We start from the raw sequence: 17,488 nt of genomic DNA, 5'->3' as shown, positions 1-17,488 counted from the left end.
ACCTCGTGCATCTCAGCCCTGGGCTCATCCTCAACTTCCATAGGGAAAGGAATAGCCGCAGCCATTTCTCGGACAAAGGAGGTAAAGGATAGACTCTCCGGTGAAGACAGTCTCCTTTCTGGTGGAGGGGAAGGTTCAGAAGGAATCCCATAGGACTCATCAGAAGAAAAGTACCTAGGATCCTCCTCTTCCTCCCACGAACACTCATCTTCAGTATTGGACAAGACATCCCTCAGAGCATTCTGAAACTGAGCCTACCTCAACGCCGAGGAACGACGTCCTCGATGGTGGTGCCGAGAAGTCGACGCTCGCCTAGACTCCAGTGAAGCTTCCTCCACCGAAGTTGAGGGAGAGGCGACCTGGGTGGCAGTCGACACCGATGCCGCAGGTGGCACGAGGTCGGGGACCTCACTACAGGTGAAGGGCCAGAGACCGCTGCAGCAGACGGTACGGAAGGCGCAAGCACCCCCGACACTGAAGCAGACTGGCGCAGTAACCCTTTCAGAAGCTCTGGAAGCAGGGCCCTGATGCGCTCGTCGAGAGCCACTGTCGGACAAGGCTGCGGGGTCGATATAGGAGCCGGTGGCAGAATCTGTCGAGGCTTTGGAGCAGGTACCGGGCTGCTAGACCGAAGCACCAGCACCTCCTGAATAGAGGGAGTGTGATCTTCTCGGCGCCGACGCTTCTCGGGTGCTGAATCCCTCGACGCCCCGGAGCTCCCGGTACCATGTGTCGAAGGAGAACGGTGACGGTGCTTCTTCGCCTTCGCTCGACGCCTGTCATCAAGACTCCTCGGTACCAATGAGGAAGACGTGGAATCCTCACATCTCCTCGGGGCCGGATCCGACGAAGGTCGGTCCCAGGGGGCCTGCATAACAGGAGGCCTCGAGACAGGAGGAGACCCACTCGATGCCTCTCTGCTCCCAGCACGAGTTGGTCGTTCCGCAGCCATTACCTTCGCTCCCGATGTTGATGCGTCCCTCGATGCCGATGCCACCGACCTTGGTACCGATGTTGAAGGACCGGACGGAGCCCCAAAATGCTTCTCTCGTTGGGCCTCTCGAGACGCTTGGGTCCGTTTCTTCATGCGAAGACATAGACTACAAGCGGCTGGGCTGTGGTCGGGTCGAAGGCACTGGATACACCAAGCGTGGGTATCGGTACCCAAGAAAGTCCGGATGCACCGAGTACAACATTTGAAGCCGCTGGGTGACTTAGATGACATGGAAGAAAAAACAGCTTCGGTGAAATCAAAAGACGCGATCGTGCCTGTTAAAAGAAAAAAGGGCACGAAAAGAAGGGAGCAACCCAACAGCGCGACCTAAGCCAGCTGCACCGAAAAACAAAGGAAACTTTAAAAGGGGCAAAAAAGTAAAGAAAACTGCGGGAGTTTTTTTTAAACTGTAAATTCTACTACAAAAAAGAAAGAAAAAAGACGTCGTCAGAAAACTCTTTCCCGGGCCTATGAGGAGTGGGGAAAAACTCGACCGTACCTCACCGTGGAGAAAAAATAACTGAGTGGCAATGCTCACGTGATGGGCAGGAAGATGGCCGTGCATGCGCGGTGTGCGCTGCATGCGCACCAGAAGACTCTGGCAAGATTTTTTGTTTTTTTTGCTTGCAAAATTGCCAATTCCCGGGCCGACGCGGACGTCGACCCACATGTGAGAACAAGCAGCCTGCTTGTCTTCGGAGAAAATACAGAGTCTTTCCTGGGCCTCAAGTGATCATCCTACCCCAAGGGCCTGGAATTGAGGGCTGTGCCTCAAAGGGAACCGATGCCAGTGCTTCTTGGCTCCCCCCAGTGCCTGGAATGAGTCCCGCAGTGCTGAGGTCAATGTCAAATCCTTATGGGTCCTTGGGGTCGAGTCCAAAGATATTCAGTCCCAATAGGTGCTACTAATGTTCAATGCCAAGGCACATGGAGACCTCCTGAATGCTGATGCATCCCCAGTGTACAGTGCAGCTCTTGATGTCATAGGGACCAATGCCTCCAATTCCAAAGTTGATAGACTGGTCTTCTCAGTGCCAAAAATACTTTTGCACTGTTCTCGACTGTTGATGGTTCACTTTCTCATCCTGGAACAGAGATTAAAAAGAAGAGCAGCATGGTTGGGTCCCAGACATAGCAAGCACCTATTTCGAGGGTCTGTAAGAGACAAGGTCTTGAACTTGGAACATTTTTTAAAACCATTGAGAGTTTTCTGGGAAATGTATGGAAAAATGGCTGAAGCGAAATCAAACAACTCAATCTTGAAAAAAGGGGAAAGAAATTCTGTCTAGAATGCCCAGGCCTAAGGGGACTGAAAAAACTGCGGAAAAACAAGTAAACTTTTTAAAAGGCTGAAAAATACTAAGAAATTAATAAGGGAAAAGGTCTTGTGCAGTACTTACAATGGGAGAAAATAAGAAAAAGAGTCAGCAAGGTCTAACTTGCAGTGAACCAGGCGCTCTGTGAGAAGATGAGACAAACAAGTCAGGTCAGCTCCACAGATAAACACAGATTGCCTTAGTCCTGTGCAAAGCTTGCAGGCAGAAAGGTGCATGCATAAGTACATAGGTTTTGCCATATTGGGGCAGACCAAAGGTCCATCCAGTCCAGCATCCTGTTTCCAACAGTGGCCAATCCAAGTCACAAGTACTGAGTGGTATGGCTTCCAAAAGCTTCTATTCCAGCAGAGAATATTCCTCCTATTGCACAGGTGTTTTATTTCCCCTTGGCAAAAAAAGAAACAAAAGTTTCTGAGGCGCATTTGCAACCTCCTCAGATTTCTATGGATAGCTTGGATTTGACACAATTCGATTCTGCTGGTTGTCACACAACTGCAACACTGTTTGTAACATTAGCACTTATATTGGATAGAGACTGGCTTATATGTATGTTTTTCAAGGTTAAAGATTGTATATATATGAATTCTTGTATACATATTTTTTCTGATGTTTCCAAGTCAACACAGAAAATGCAGCAACAGTACTTACTGCTTTGTCCTAAGATTCAACCATTAAGTGGTCTTTTTTTCCTCCATTTCCTCTGTAAATGTTTGGTTAAAATTGAGGGTCAGAATTATATTTTCTATGACCCACAACAATTGACTATGGGCCATGTTTACTAAGCTTTCTTGTAGGTACGCTAACTTTTTAGCAGGCACTAATGATAGACACCCATTATATTCCTATGGGTATCTCTAGCATTAGTGCACGCTAAAATGTTTGCGCAGCTTAGTAAACAGGGCCCTATACTTATTACCAATTAGATGTTTGCTGCTCCTCAGTTAGTTCAGGGCTTGGAGCCTGCCTCTTGAGTAGTTGGGCAGTTTTGAACATTATGTAGGGGTGACTCATAGCTAGAGGACTTGTTTCTTCTTTTTTTATTTTATTTATTGATTGATTTGTGTAATCTCTGTACCTCCCTTTTATTGTGAACTACTGGAAACAGTGTGTATTGATTTTCTTCTGTACCAATTGTTAATATTACTGAATTATCACGTAACACTTTTTCTTTTGCAAGTTTATGCTTGTAATATATTTTAATTTAAATTTATAAATAAAAGTTTAAAAAGAGTAAATCCTTTCAATATTGGCTTCAAAATAACTAAGAGAGAGTACAGAACAGTTCTGAGTTTCCTTAGTATGATCAACAGAACAAGCCATACCTTTTCCTCAACTTCTTTTTCATATTTCTCCCTAAGAGACAAAAGTTCCTTTTTGAGACAAGAGAGCTCAATTTCCTGAAATGAGTTTCAAACAAAAAACATACAAACAGAAAAGTTACTAACTGCAAATCAAGAATGCATACAATGTAATTCAATTATTATTGTAATGAAATAAGACCCTCAGCTGCTAAAATCATTTTATAAAAATCTAGATTTCATATATGCTAGAAATATACTTTTCTTTGAAATGAAATAAGAAATTTTGCAATATTCAGTTGGCAGTGGTCAGCATATTTTTAAAATGCTGATTGATGCCAGCTGAATTAAACCCAGATATCCACTGCCATCTCCTATCCAGTAACCAACAATAAGGGTTTGGGGTGGTCGCCAGGAATTACCTAGGTACTGCCAAAATTTACTGGCAGTACCTGGATAGCTACCTGGTTAACTTAGGAAAGTGTTTTTGCTGTTCTAAGTTAATTGGGTAGCTATCCGGGTACTGCCACTGAATACTGGTGGTGGCCGGATAACTCCCAGCTCCACACTGACTTCACTGGCACTATTCGAGTAAGTCTATCTGAAAATCAGCGTTGGATCCAATAAACTGGGATTATCAGGGTGGGAGCTGCTCCTTCCTGGATAACTCTTTTTGGAAAATCAACCTCTTTATTTCCTATTTCATTTCCTTTCATTTTCAAAAGAAAATGAAAGATAAATGAACAAAGGGCCCAATATTCAGCTGGCGGCATTCAGTACATAAGTACTGCCATACTGGGACAGACCAAAGGTCCATCAAGCCCAGCATCTTCTTTCCAACAGTGGCCAATCCAGGTCACAAATACCTGGCAAGATCCCCAAAAAGTACAAAACATTTTATGCTGCTTATCCCAGAAATAGTGGATTTCCCCCAAGATAAATTTATTTATTTATTTGCTGCATTTGTACCCCACATTATCCCACCTATTTGCAGGCTCAATGTGGCTTACATTGTATTGCAAAAGATATAATTATGAACAGAGTAAGAGGTTTGTTCTAATTTAACATATTACTATACAAGAATTGAGGAAGATATGTCTGTAGAATAACATACTAAGAAGCAATAAAATATAATGTTCAAAAATGATAATATCAAACATATAAACGGCAAGTGACTGACTCATCTGCAAATGCGCAGTACAGACTTCTCTCTCTGTCCCGCCCTCGCGTCAAGACGTCATGATGTCAGAGGGTGGAACAGAGAGGGAAACGGAGTCGGACTGTCGGCCACCGCCACTGCCGCCTGGAAACGAACATCGTGCAAACCAACCTCCACCCTCCCCCCATCCCCGCCGCTGCTCCCGCCCCCCTCTGTATCGGGCCCCCTGCACTGACCTGACAACGCCTCTCACCTCCGTGTGGAAGCGCTGCAGGCAGCAGCAGAGCGATCTGCTGCTGCCTGTAGCGCTTTCACACGGAGATGAGAGGCGCTGGCAGGTCAGTGCAGGGGGCCCGGCACAGAGGGGGGAGGGAGCGGCGGCGAGGAGGGTAGCTGGACATGGGGGGGGGGGCAGGGGGGAGAGGGCATGGTTGCTGGACATGGGGTGAGAGCAGGGCAGAGAGGAGGGTTGCTGGACATGGGTGGGGGGGGGGGGGCCAAGGGAAAGAGAGGGTTGCTGGATATGGGGGGGAGGATCGGTGGACGGGGTGAGGCCAGGGGAGAGGGCTGCAATACTCGCCCGTTTTTACGGGCTTAATGGCTAGTGATTAATATAATCAATTCAGAGGGATCAGTAAGTGGTTGGTTTAGATATAGAATAATTAAGGAGGATTCTTATTGTAAGTTTCTTCGAACAAGGGCGTTTTTAATAATTTCCTGAAATCTGTCAAGTCCCGTGTTATTTTTATAGTATTCGGTAGTTTATTCCATGCTTTTGTGCAGAGGTATGTGAAGGTAGATGCGTGTAAAGCGAATGCTACATACCTGTAGAAGGTATTCTCCGAGGACAGCAGGCTGATTGTTCTCACTGATGGGTGACGTCCACGGCAGCCCCTCCAATCGGAATCTTCACTAGCAAAGGCCTTTGCTAGTCCTCGCGCGCCCACGCGCACCGCACATGCGCGGCCGTCTTCCCGCCCGAAACCGGCTTGTGCCGGCCAGTCTCATATGTAGCAAGACAAAGAGAAGGGAAGACATAACTCCAAAGGGGAGGCGGGCGGGTTTGTGAGAACAATCAGCCTGCTGTCCTCGGAGAATACCTTCTACAGGTATGTAGCATTCGCTTTCTCCGAGGACAAGCAGGCTGCTTGTTCTCACTGATGGGGTATCCCTAGCCCCCAGGCTCACTCAAAACAACAAACATGGTCAATTGGACCTCGCAACGGCGAGGACATAACTGAGATTGACCTAACAATTTATCCAACTAACTGAGAGTGTAGCCTGGAACAGAATAAACATGGGCCTAGGGGGGTGGAGTTGGATTCTAAACCCGAACAGATTCTGAAGCACTGACTGCCCGAACCGACTGTCGCGTTGGGTATCCTGCTGCAGGCAGTAATGAGATGTGAATGTGTGGACAGATGACCACGTCGCAGCTTTGCAGATCTCTTCAATAGTGGCTGACTTCAAGTGGGCTACCGACGCTGCCATGGCTCTAACATTATGAGCCGTGACATGACCCTCAAGAGCCAGCCCAGCCTGGGCGTAAGTGAAGGAAATGCAATCTGCTAGCCAATTGGATATGGTGCGTTTCCCCACAGCCACTCCCCTCCTGTTGGGATCAAAATAAACAAACAATTGGGCGGACTGTCTGTTGGGCTGTGTCCGCTCCAGATAGAAGGCCAATGCTCTCTTGCAGTCTAATGTGTGCAGCTGACGTTCAGCAGGGCAGGAATGAGGACGGGGAAAGAATGTTGGCAAGACAATTGACTGGTTCAGATGGAACTCCGACACAACCTTTGGCAAGAACTTAGGGTGAGTGCGGAGGACTACTCTGTTGTGATGAAATTTTGTGTAAGGGGCCTGGGCTACCAGGGCCTGAAGCTCACTGACTCTACGAGCTGAAGTAACTGCCACCAAGAAAATGACCTTCCAGGTCAAGTACTTCAGATGGCAGGAATTCAGTGGCTCAAAAGGAGGTTTCATCAGCTGGGTGAGAACGACATTGAGATCCCATGACACTGTAGGAGGCTTGACAGGGGGCTTTGACAAAAGCAAACCTCTCATGAAGCGAACAACTAAAGGCTGTCCTGAGATCGGCTTACCTTCCACACGGTAATGGTATGCACTAATCGCGCTAAGATGAACCCTTACAGAGTTGGTCTTGAGACCAGACTCAGACAAGTGCAGAAGGTATTCAAGCAGGGTCTGTGTAGGACAAGAGCGAGGATCTAGGGCCTTGCTGTCACACCAGACGGCAAACCTCCTCCATAGAAAGAAGTAACTCCTCTTAGTGGAATCTTTCCTGGAAGCAAGCAAGATGCGGGAGACACCCTCTGACAGACCCAAAGAGGCAAAGTCTACGCTCTCAACATCCAGGCCGTGAGAGCCAGAGACCGGAGGTTGGGATGCAGAAGTGCCCCTTCGTCCTGTGTGATGAGGGTCGGAAAACACTCCAATCTCCACAGTTCGGAGGATAACTCCAGAAGAAGAGGGAACCAGATCTGCCGCGGCCAAAAAGGAACAATCAGAATCATGGTGCCTCGGTCTTGCTTGAGTTTCAACAAAGTCTTCCCCACCAGAGGTATGGGAGGATAAGCATACAGCAGACCCTCCCCCCAGTCCAGGAGGAAGGCATCCGATGCCAGTCTGCCGTGGGCCTGAAGCCTGGAACAGAACTGAGGGACCTTGTGGTTGGCTCGAGATGCGAAGAGATCTACCAAGGGGGTGCCCCACACCTGGAAGATCTGTCGCACTACACGGGAGTTGAGCAACCACTCGTGAGGTTGCATAATCCTGCTCAACCTGTCGGCCAGACTGTTGTTTACGCCTGCCAGATATGTGGCTTGGAGCACCATGCCGTGACGGCGAGCCCAGAGCCACATGCTGACGGCTTCCTGACACAGGGGGCGAGATCCGGTGCCCCCCTGCTTGTTGATGTAATACATGGCAACCTGGTTGTCTGTCTGAATTTGGATAATTTGGTGGGACAGCCGATCTCTGAAAGCCTTCAGAGCGTTCCAGACCGCTCGTAACTCCAGGAGATTGATCTGCAGATCGCGTTCCTGGAGGGACCAGCTTCCTTGGGTGTGAAGCCCATCGACATGAGCTCCCCACCCCAGGAGAGACGCATCCGTGGTCAGCACTTTTTGTGGCTGAGGAATTTGGAAAGGATGTCCCAGAGTCAAATTGGACCAAATCGTCCACCAATACAGGGATTTGAGAAAACTCGTGGACAGGTGGATCACGTCTTCTAGATCCCCAGCAGCCTGAAACCACTGGGAAGCTAGGGTCCATTGAGCAGATCTTATGTGAAGGCGGGCCATGGGAGTCACATGAACTGTGGAGGCCATGTGGCCCAGCAATCTCAACATCTGCCGAGCTGTGATCTGCTGGGACGCTCGCACCCGCGAGACGAGGGACAACTTGTTGGCTCTCGTCTCTGGGAGATAGGCGCGAGCCGTCCGAGAGTCCAGCAGAGCTCCTATGAATTCGAGTTTCTGCACTGGAAGAAGGTGGGACTTTGGATAATTTATCACAAACCCCAGTAGCTCCAGGAGGCGAATAGTCATCTGCATGGACTGTAGAGCTCCTGCCTCGGATGTGTTCTTCACCAGCCAATCGTCGAGATATGGGAACACGTGTACCCCCAGCCTGCGAAGTGCCGCTGCTACTACAGCCAAGCACTTCGTGAACACTCTGGGCACACAGTACTGGAAGTGACGTGTGCCCAGCTGAAATCGCAGATACTGTCTGTGAGCTGGCAGTATCGGGATGTGTGTGTAGGCGTCCTTCAAGTCCAGAGAGCACAGCCAATCGTTTTCCTGAATCATGGGGAGAAGGGTGCCCAGGGAAAGCATCCTGAACTTTTCTTTGACCAGATATTTGTTCAGGGCCCTTAGGTCTAGGATGGGACGCATCCCCCCTGTTTTCTTTTCCACAAGGAAGTACCTGGAATAGAATCCCAGCCCTTCTTGCCCGGATGGCACGGGCTCGACCGCATTGGCGCTGAGAAGGGCGGAGAGTTCCTCTGCAAGTACCTGCTTGTGCTGGAAGCTGTAAGACTGAGCTCCCGATGGACAATTTGGAGGTTTTGAGGCCAAATTGAGGGTGTATCCTTGCCGGACTATTTGGAGAACCCACTGATCGGAGGTTATGAGAGGCCACCTTTGGTGAAAAACTTTCAACCTCCCTCCGACTGGCAGGTCGCCCGGCACTGACACTTGGATGTCGGCTATGCTCTGCTGGAGCCAGTCAAAAGCTCGTCCCTTGCTTTTGCTGGGGAGCCGAGGGGCCTTGCTGAGGCGCATGCTGCTGACGAGAGCGAGCGCGCTGGGGCTTAGCCTGGGCCGCAGGCTGTCAAGAAGGAGGGTTGTACCTACGCTTACCAGAAGAGTAGGGAACAGCCCTCCTTCCCCCCAAAAATCGTCTACCTGTAGAGGTAGAAGCTGAAGGCTGCCGGCGGGAGAACTTGTCGAAAGCGGTATCCCGCTGGTGGAGCTGCTCTACCACCTGCTCGACTTTTTCTCCAAAAATGTTATCCGCATGGCAAGGCGAGACCGCAATCCGCTGCTGGAGTCTATTCTCCAGGTCGGAGGCACGCAGCCATGAGAGTCTGCGCATCACCACACCTTGAGCAGCGGCCCTGGATGCAACATCAAAGGTGTCATACACCCCTCTGGCCAGGAATTTTCTGCACGCCTTCAGCTGCCTGACCACCTCCTGAAATGGCTTGGCTTGCTCAGGGGGGAGCTTGTCCACCAAGCCAGCCAACTGCCGCACATTGTTCCGCATATGTATGCTCGTGTAGAGCTGGTAAGACTGAATTTTGGCCATGAGCTTAGAGGAATGGTAGGCCTTCCTCCCAAAGGAGTCTAAGGTTCTAGAGTCCTTGCCCGGGGGCGCCGAAGCATGCTCCCTAGAACTCTTAGCCTTCTTTAGGGCCAAATCCACAACTCCAGAGTCGTGAGGCAACTGAGTGCGCATCAGCTCTGGGTCCCCATGGATCCGGTACTGGGACTCGATCTTCTTGGGAATGTGGGGATTACTTAGTGGCTTGGTGCAGTTCGCCAGCAATGTCTTTTTTAGGACATGATGCATGGGTACTGTGGACGCTTCCTTAGGTGGAGAAGGATAGTCCAGGAGCTCAAACATTTCAGCCCTGGGCTCATCCTCCACAACCACCGGGAAGGGGATGGCCGTAGACATCTCCCGGACAAAGGAAGCGAAAGACAGACTCTCGGGAGGAGAAAGCTGCCTTTCAGGAGAGGGAGTGGGATCAGAAGGTAGGCCATCAGACTCCTCGTCAGAGAAATATCTGATGTCCTCCTCCTCCTCCCACGAGGCCTCACCATCGGTATCAGACACAAGTTCGCGGACCTGTGTCTGAAGCCGTGCCCGGCTCGACTCCGTGGAACCACGGCCACGGTGGGAGCGTCGAGAGGTAGACTCCCTCGCCCGCACCGGCAAAGCTCCCTCCGCCGACGTCGTCGGGGAGCCTTCCTGGGAGGCTACCGCAGTCAGTACCGCAAGCGGCACCGATGTCGGAGACCTCACCCCGGGCAAGGGGCCAGCCGGCGCCTCACTCGACGGTACCGGTGGCGCAAGCACCCCCGGTACCGGAGGGGAAGGGCGCAACAGCTCTCCCAGGATCTCTGGGAGAACGGCCCGGAGACTCTTGTGCAGAGCGGCTGTGGAGAAAGACATGGAAGCCGATGCAGGTGTCGATGTCAGAGTCTGTTCCGGGCGTGGAGGCTGGTCCGGCCTATCCATAGTGGAGCGCATCGACACCTCTTGAACAGAGGGTGAGCGGTCCTCTCGGTGCAGATGCCTACTGGGTGCCGACTCCCTCGGCGACCCAGAGCTCTCGGTGCCGACACGGGAAGGGGACCGGTGTTGATGCTTCTTCGACTTCTTGGGACGAAGCATGTCACCGGAGCTTCCCGGCACCGACGAGGAGGACGTAGAATCCAACCGTCGCTTCCTCGGGGCCAAGGCCGAAGAAGGTCGGTCTCGGGGGGCTGTACCGCAGGAGCCCTCAGGGTAGGCGGAGACCCACCCGAAGGCTCACCGCCACCAGCAGGGGAATGGACAGCCCTCACCTGCACTCCAGACGAAGCACCACCGTCCGATGACATCAGCAGACGAGGAGGTCCCGGTACCACCGACGCTGACGCAGCCTTCCGATGTCTCAGCCCCGATGCAGAGGGTCGATGCCTCGATGCACTCGATGCAATCGCGGCCGAGGATGAAGGTCTGGACGCTGGCGACGTTGATGCACTCGATACCCCCGGTGCCGATGCCGACGAACAGCCCGAGAACAAAACATTCCACTGGGCCAATCTCGCTACCTGAGTCCGCTTTTGTAAAAGAGAGCACAGACTACAGGCCTGCGGGCGGTGCCCAGCCCCCAGACACTGAAGACACGACGCGTGCCTATCAGTGAGCGAGATTACCCAGGCGCACTGGGTGCACTTCTTGAAGCCGCTGGGAGACTTCGATGTCATGGGCGGAAAAATCGCGCCGGCGAGGTCAAAACTCGTAATGGCGAAGATGGCACCACAAAAAAGGGGAAGAAAAACTTCGAACCGAGGCCTCAAAGGGGCCTACCCCAACGACAAAAGAAAACTTAACGGGGCAAAACTAGAAATATAGGAAGGGGAACAGACCGAAAAGGTCTCCTTCCGAATGTTTTTTTTTTTTTCGTAGCGAAGTCCAAAAAAGACGCGCGAGGTCGACTTTCGGGGCGCGAACGGCGTAAACACGACCGTACCGAGCGCAGACAAAAGAAGACTGGTCGGCACGAGCCGGTTTCGGGCGGGAAAACGGCCGAGCATGCACGGTGCGCGTGGGCGCGCGAGGACTAGCAAAGGCCTTTGCTAGTGAAGATTCCGATTGGAGGGGCTGCCGTGGACGTCACCCATCAGTGAGAACAAGCAGCCTGCTTGTCCTCGGAGAATGATTTGTATTTAAGTCCTCTACAATTAGGGTAGTGGAGGTTTAGGAAGGTACGTGATGAACTTTTGATGTTTCGTGCTGGTAAGTCAATTAGGTCTAACATGTATGAAGGAGCTTCTCCATGGATGATTTTATGGGTTAAGGTGCAAATCTTGAAAGTAATATGATCTTTTAGTGGAAGATAATGCAATTTTTCTCTGAGGGGTTTGGCGCTCTCATATTTCGCCTTTCCGAATATAAGTCTAGCTGCAGTATTTTGTGCAGTCTGAAGTTTCTTAATGGTTTTTTCTTTACATCCTGCGAAAATGGAGTTACAATAATCCATGTGGCTCAGTACTAATGATTGTACTAACGTACGGAATACTTCCCTTGGGAAAAAAGGCTTCACTCTTTTTAGTTTCCACATTGCAAAAAACATTTTCTTTGTCACATTCTTAGCATGGAGATCAATGGTGAGATTTCAATCAATAGTAACACCCAGGAGTTTCAAGGTATTTGCAACAGGGAGAGTATGGGATGGTGTGTTTATATTGGCGCAATTAGTATTGTTAAACTGCGATGATAAAATAAGACATTGAGTCTTTTCTGCATTGAGTTTAAGTAGGAAGGCATCTGCCCATGAGTTCATAATTTGTAAACTGGCATTAATTTTATCTGTAATTTCTGATAAGTTGCTCTTAAGTGGAATGTAAAATGTTGACCACCAACAGTACTACTCATGCCATACCGCAGAAGTAACACAATAACCCCATGATGAGGAACTGACATTCCACAGCAGGATGGTCATTCTGAGGTCATCTCCCAAAAAGGATACATGCGCATGAGAATGTGTTACTGCTCACTGTCTGCTACTCTCTCAATGAAATACACCTTGCCATCACTACTAGATCCATGCTGTGCACTTGACGCTGATGCAATAAGGAATAATCAGAGATCCATCAATCATGGCACACATCATTTTAGGCATGACACAATACCAAGTGGGTATAGCATGATGACTGCCACCAGGGTTATCCTCGGAATTTCAAAGCTGGGCAACATTTGGGATCCAGCATTGAACTTCTCAGTATACGTGATATTCACCACTTAACCAGCTATGATGAACAGAATAAAGATAGGACTGACTTTTATGCGGTTCTATTTATGTTGTTATGTTGGCTTAAGTGCTGAACGCCTGAAAAGCCCCTGTGGTAATGTGAGCAAGGGCGGGTTCAGAGCTCAAAGTGGAGTCACACAGTGGGTTCAAGGGAATAGGAAACAATATTTTATTAAAAGTGCCAGGTATGAGGGGTCCTGTTAGCATCACAGGCAACAGAGAAAATAATAAACTATGCTATTCAGCAAAATACTCTTGTGGTCCTTCTTCTGCAGGCCACAGCATGCACTATTCTCTAGTCGACAATATTCACCAGTCTGCCTCTGGCTGAGTGAAGAATATAGTTCTTCAAGGTCTCAAGTTAAACTTGGACTATATGGCTCTTAGTTTGTAGAAAATGGTCTATGATCCAGGTTGCATGAACCATGGTTCAGTTTTCAGAGCTATAAAGATCTAGGCCTCAGTGACTTCTGTTTGACATCTACATGACTCAAGGACTCATGATCTGTTGAGACACTCTTGTGGGTAAGCAAAATGAGGAATGGGCAAGGGTGCAAGAACTGGACAAACTGGTTTAGTAACGTAAAGGGAAACAGATGGCTGAATTGGGGAACAGAATAGTTCCTTAAGGGAGATGACAAGGTCTTCCAAGAAAAGGATGGCCTCTTCCAAGAAATGATAACCAGGTTATTATATAAACTGCCCAGCTTATTATCATAAGATCTGCCTTCAAGCTATTGCATAAAGCGAACATTATATAAGTGATTGTATGTATTAGGTACCTTGGAGATTCAGTATAGCCAACACTGATGTGTAACAGTCTGTTCTCCCATGAGAAACTATATCAATTATAATCTGTAGTTGATAAGTAAAATAAAATTGCTTTTCTCATACGTGGCCTTGGGTCTCTCTATCATTCCAGATTGTGGGTGGCTGGTACATAATAAACTTGGGGTGATAGACAGGGCCCTAAAAACAAGTTGCAGTTCACAGGGGTGGAGGCTTATGCAGTAGGCCTTTGCTGCTTCCCTCTGGGCCTCCTTAAACCAGATGTGCCCTGAGCTTTTAAACTTCCTGGACCATGCCCTCCAGGCTCCACCCCTCCCGTGTCGCTTCCCTCATGGGCAGGACTATGAGTTTTAAGGTGGTTCTAACTCTGTGAGAGAGTGTCCTTAAGAGAAAGTGGCCACATCCTATAGACTCCTTCACAGCCCCCCAAATAGCTGGTTTTGCATTGGGCGCTAACCAAACATTTTCAGTAGCACTATCCGGTTAAGTGCCGAACAAGTGATTTAACCATCCAGGAGCCATTTCTGGCCAGTTAAATAATCGCTTTGAATATTGACCCCAAAACGTCATTAATTTTTCATTTGACCCCTACCACCAAACTAAAACGAAAAACCTCTCTCTTACCAGTCTGGGGCCTGTCCTCCCTTCCAGCCTGCAAAAGAAAATTGTTCCCTGAGTAATCCTCAGGTGCTCCAACCTCAGGTCAACAAGAGCCATTCTGGAATGGATCCATAGCCACCAGCTCTATGGGTGCTGTAGGTACTTGAGCACCTTTAATATTCTCTCCTGAATCAGAAGTTGTGAGAGTAGGCATTTAGAGATTGATATTCTGTTACTTAGCTACTGCTTCCAACTCCCTCTGCGCCTTATTGGCTTGTTATGTCTGACCAATGGGCTGCAGGGAAAAGAGGATGCTGCTGTATTTTACTGATTGGTTGTGTGTGCCCAAAGAGCTGCAGGGAGGATGAAACTGCAGAATGGGAATGGGATTTGATATACTGCCTTTCAGTGGTTACAATCAAGGCGGTGTACATATTATATACAGGTACTTATTTTGTACCAGGGGCAATGCAAGGAAGAGAAAGATTTCTTGGCTGCTGCTGACAATGCAGGACAGAAAGAGCAGCAGATACAGACTGAGAAAAAGAAAGGAGGCAGACAAACCCTAAGAGAGGAATAGAGGGGCCTGGAAGAGATTACTGCCTCTAAGATAGACTATTGCTGTGAAAGGCTGGAAGAAAAAGAGTACAGATAAAGTCCATATGGACCATCCAGTGTGCCCATCCATATCAGCCCATATCTCTCCTTTCTCCTAAGAGAACCCACATATGTATCACAAACCTTCTTGAATTCAGATAAAATCATTGTCTCCATCACCTCCACTGGGATGTCATTCCACGTATCTACCACCTTTTCCGTAATGAAGTATTTCCTTAGATTACTTCTGAATCTATCCCATTTTAACTTCATTTTATGCCCTCTTGTGCAGAGCTTCCTTTCAGTTGAAAATACCTGCCTGCTGTGCATTTATTCTGTGAAGATAGTTAAATGTCTCAAGCATATCTCCCTTCTCTCGCCTTTCTTCCAAAGTATACATATTGAGGTCTATGAGTCTGCCTCTATATGCTTAATGATGAAGACCACTGACCACTTTAGTAGCCACCTTCTGGACCAACTCCATGTTTATAACTTTTTGAAAGTGTGGTCTCCAGAATTACACACAGTACTCTAAATGGGGCCTCACCAGAGACTCTGCATTTTTTAGCATTAAATATTAGTTGCCAATTTCTGAACCATTCTTCTAGCTTTGCTAGATCCCTCCTCATGCTATCGACACCATCACGGGTGTCTACCCTATTAAAGAGTTTTGAATCATTTGCAAAGAGGCAAATCTTACCTGATAACCCTTCCACAATATCATTCACAGAGATGTTAAAAAGAGCCAGGCAAGGGACCAATCCCTGAGGTACACCACTGGTAACATCGTTTTCCTCAGTGCGAACTCCATTTACCATCACCCTCTATCTTTTTCCACTTAACCAGTTTCCAACCCAGTTAGTCACTTTTCCCTCCAGACCAAAAACACTCAGTTGATTTATCAGTTGCCTATGTGGAAAGGCTGAGAGATGGGGACAGAGGCTGGGAGTCGAACTGTGGAAAGGGGATAGCTGAGAGTGGAAAGGAAATATAGGCCATGATGAGAAAAGAGGCTGGAAGGAGAAGATATGATTTTGAAAAGAGTAACAAGTGCAGCTGGGAGAGAGGACAGGAGCTGCAGAAGGGAGAGGCACTTAAGCGATGGAGAGGAGCTGTGTAGGTTTTGGAAAGGAGAGAGCTAAGAGAGAGCTTGTGAAACAAAAGGAGGATCTTGGTGGAGAGTAGAGATATGAAAGGGAGAAAAGAGACAGGAGATGGAAGTGACAGGAAGAGTGAGACAAGGAAGTGAGAGGAGATAAACTGTGGAGAGACAGGCTATGAAGAGAGATACACAAAGAGAAATTATAAAAAAAATGAGAGGAAGACGGGAAAATAATTCTCAAAAGAGATGGAATGGGAAGACAAAGAGGAAACTTCAGAGAAGACCAAGAACAATCAGAAACAAAGGATTAAAGTTAAACTACAGACACAGAGGTGCAGAATTGTTTGTTTAGTAAAGATTTTTGTGCTAGCTCGGCTGGGTCAAGGGTATGGTCAGCTGGTATCCTGCCCTTCTCCTTTAGCCTTGTATGGTCACCATGATAAATAAGGTGAAATTTGTTCCTTTCCTTGACTTCTGCTAGATCAGTGGGCTATGTCACTAAGCCAGCAGATGGAAGCAGAGAAAGCTGAACTTCCAGTGACATCACCAATATAAGGAGTGGTGAAGCCTGACTATGTTAATGCCCAAGTCAAAATTACATAGATTAAAACGTATATTAGGGGCGACCAGCCTCTATCCTTATTTGTACTCAGAATTTGTACTCCAGGCTACAAAGTCTAGTTGGTGGCCTAGTTGATGTGTTCCTTGGGCTGGAATTATCTTCATGTTTATGTTTTCTAGAAACATTTTAAAGTAGTGTTTTTATCATTCTCATTATCTAAATGAAGATTTATGTTACCTACAATTAATTGAACTCCGGGTTTTAGACTTTGAGTCACCGTAAGTTCATAGAATTCTCCTTTGGCTTCTTTTCACTTCCCTGGAGGGCAGTAGCATACAGTACATTGTAAGCTACCTCGTAGTGAAGTGTCTTTGATCTTGCATGATAATAATTCTAAGCAGGATGACTGATAACTCACCTCAATCTGAAAGTTAAAAAAAACTTTTACATATTATTGCCACCCTCCACCTCTTTTGGATGCAAGAAATACATGTGATCCTACGGATTCAGTCTTGTAGGACTGGATCCTCTCTTGATTGTAACCATGTTTCTATCACAAACACCAATCCAGGCTGTTTGAGTTCCAACCAGTCCCTCACTACTATGGCCTTGTTTACCAAGGATTTTGCATTGAAGTAGTAGCAGGGGACAGGCAAGACTTCGCCATTCAGTTGCTTATCTATTTTTATGTATTTTGGTGTATTTTTCTGTTTATTTTTTTCCCTCATGTCCTTTTTTAGTGTTGGTTCTCTCCTATCTTTATTTGATATCTTAACCTATTGTATTTCTCCAAGTTGAGTGATGGAAAACTTAGACTTCTAACATCCTCTCTCACAATTCTGCCATAATACTTTGGAAGTCATTTCTCTAACCCGTTCTGCCCTCCCGTGGTTGTACTGGCTATGCTGGCTATTAACAACATATACCACCACAATCCGTCCATTTTGCAGCATAGAGACATTAGATTCTATCAGGGAGTTCTTGTATCCTAGTGGGA

General features: G+C 48.0%; 1 protein-coding gene across 2 annotated transcripts in view; it reads right to left on the bottom strand.

Moving 5' to 3' along the window:
- Window positions 1-17,488, bottom strand: part of LOC115481819 (synaptonemal complex protein 1-like) — a 314,023-nt gene that overhangs the window by 152,071 nt on the left and 144,464 nt on the right. For both annotated transcript variants that reach the window (XM_030221227.1, XM_030221228.1), the window contains exon 9: window positions 3,654-3,728. In XM_030221227.1, coding sequence (XP_030077087.1) covers window positions 3,654-3,728 — 75 coding nt within the window. The remainder of the gene's footprint in view (window positions 1-3,653; window positions 3,729-17,488) is intronic.

Source organism: Microcaecilia unicolor, chromosome 12 (genome assembly GCF_901765095.1).
Source record: "Microcaecilia unicolor chromosome 12, aMicUni1.1, whole genome shotgun sequence".
Classification (NCBI taxonomy): Eukaryota; Metazoa; Chordata; class Amphibia; order Gymnophiona; family Siphonopidae; genus Microcaecilia; species Microcaecilia unicolor.
This window is presented reverse-complemented; position numbering and strand designations above follow the sequence as displayed.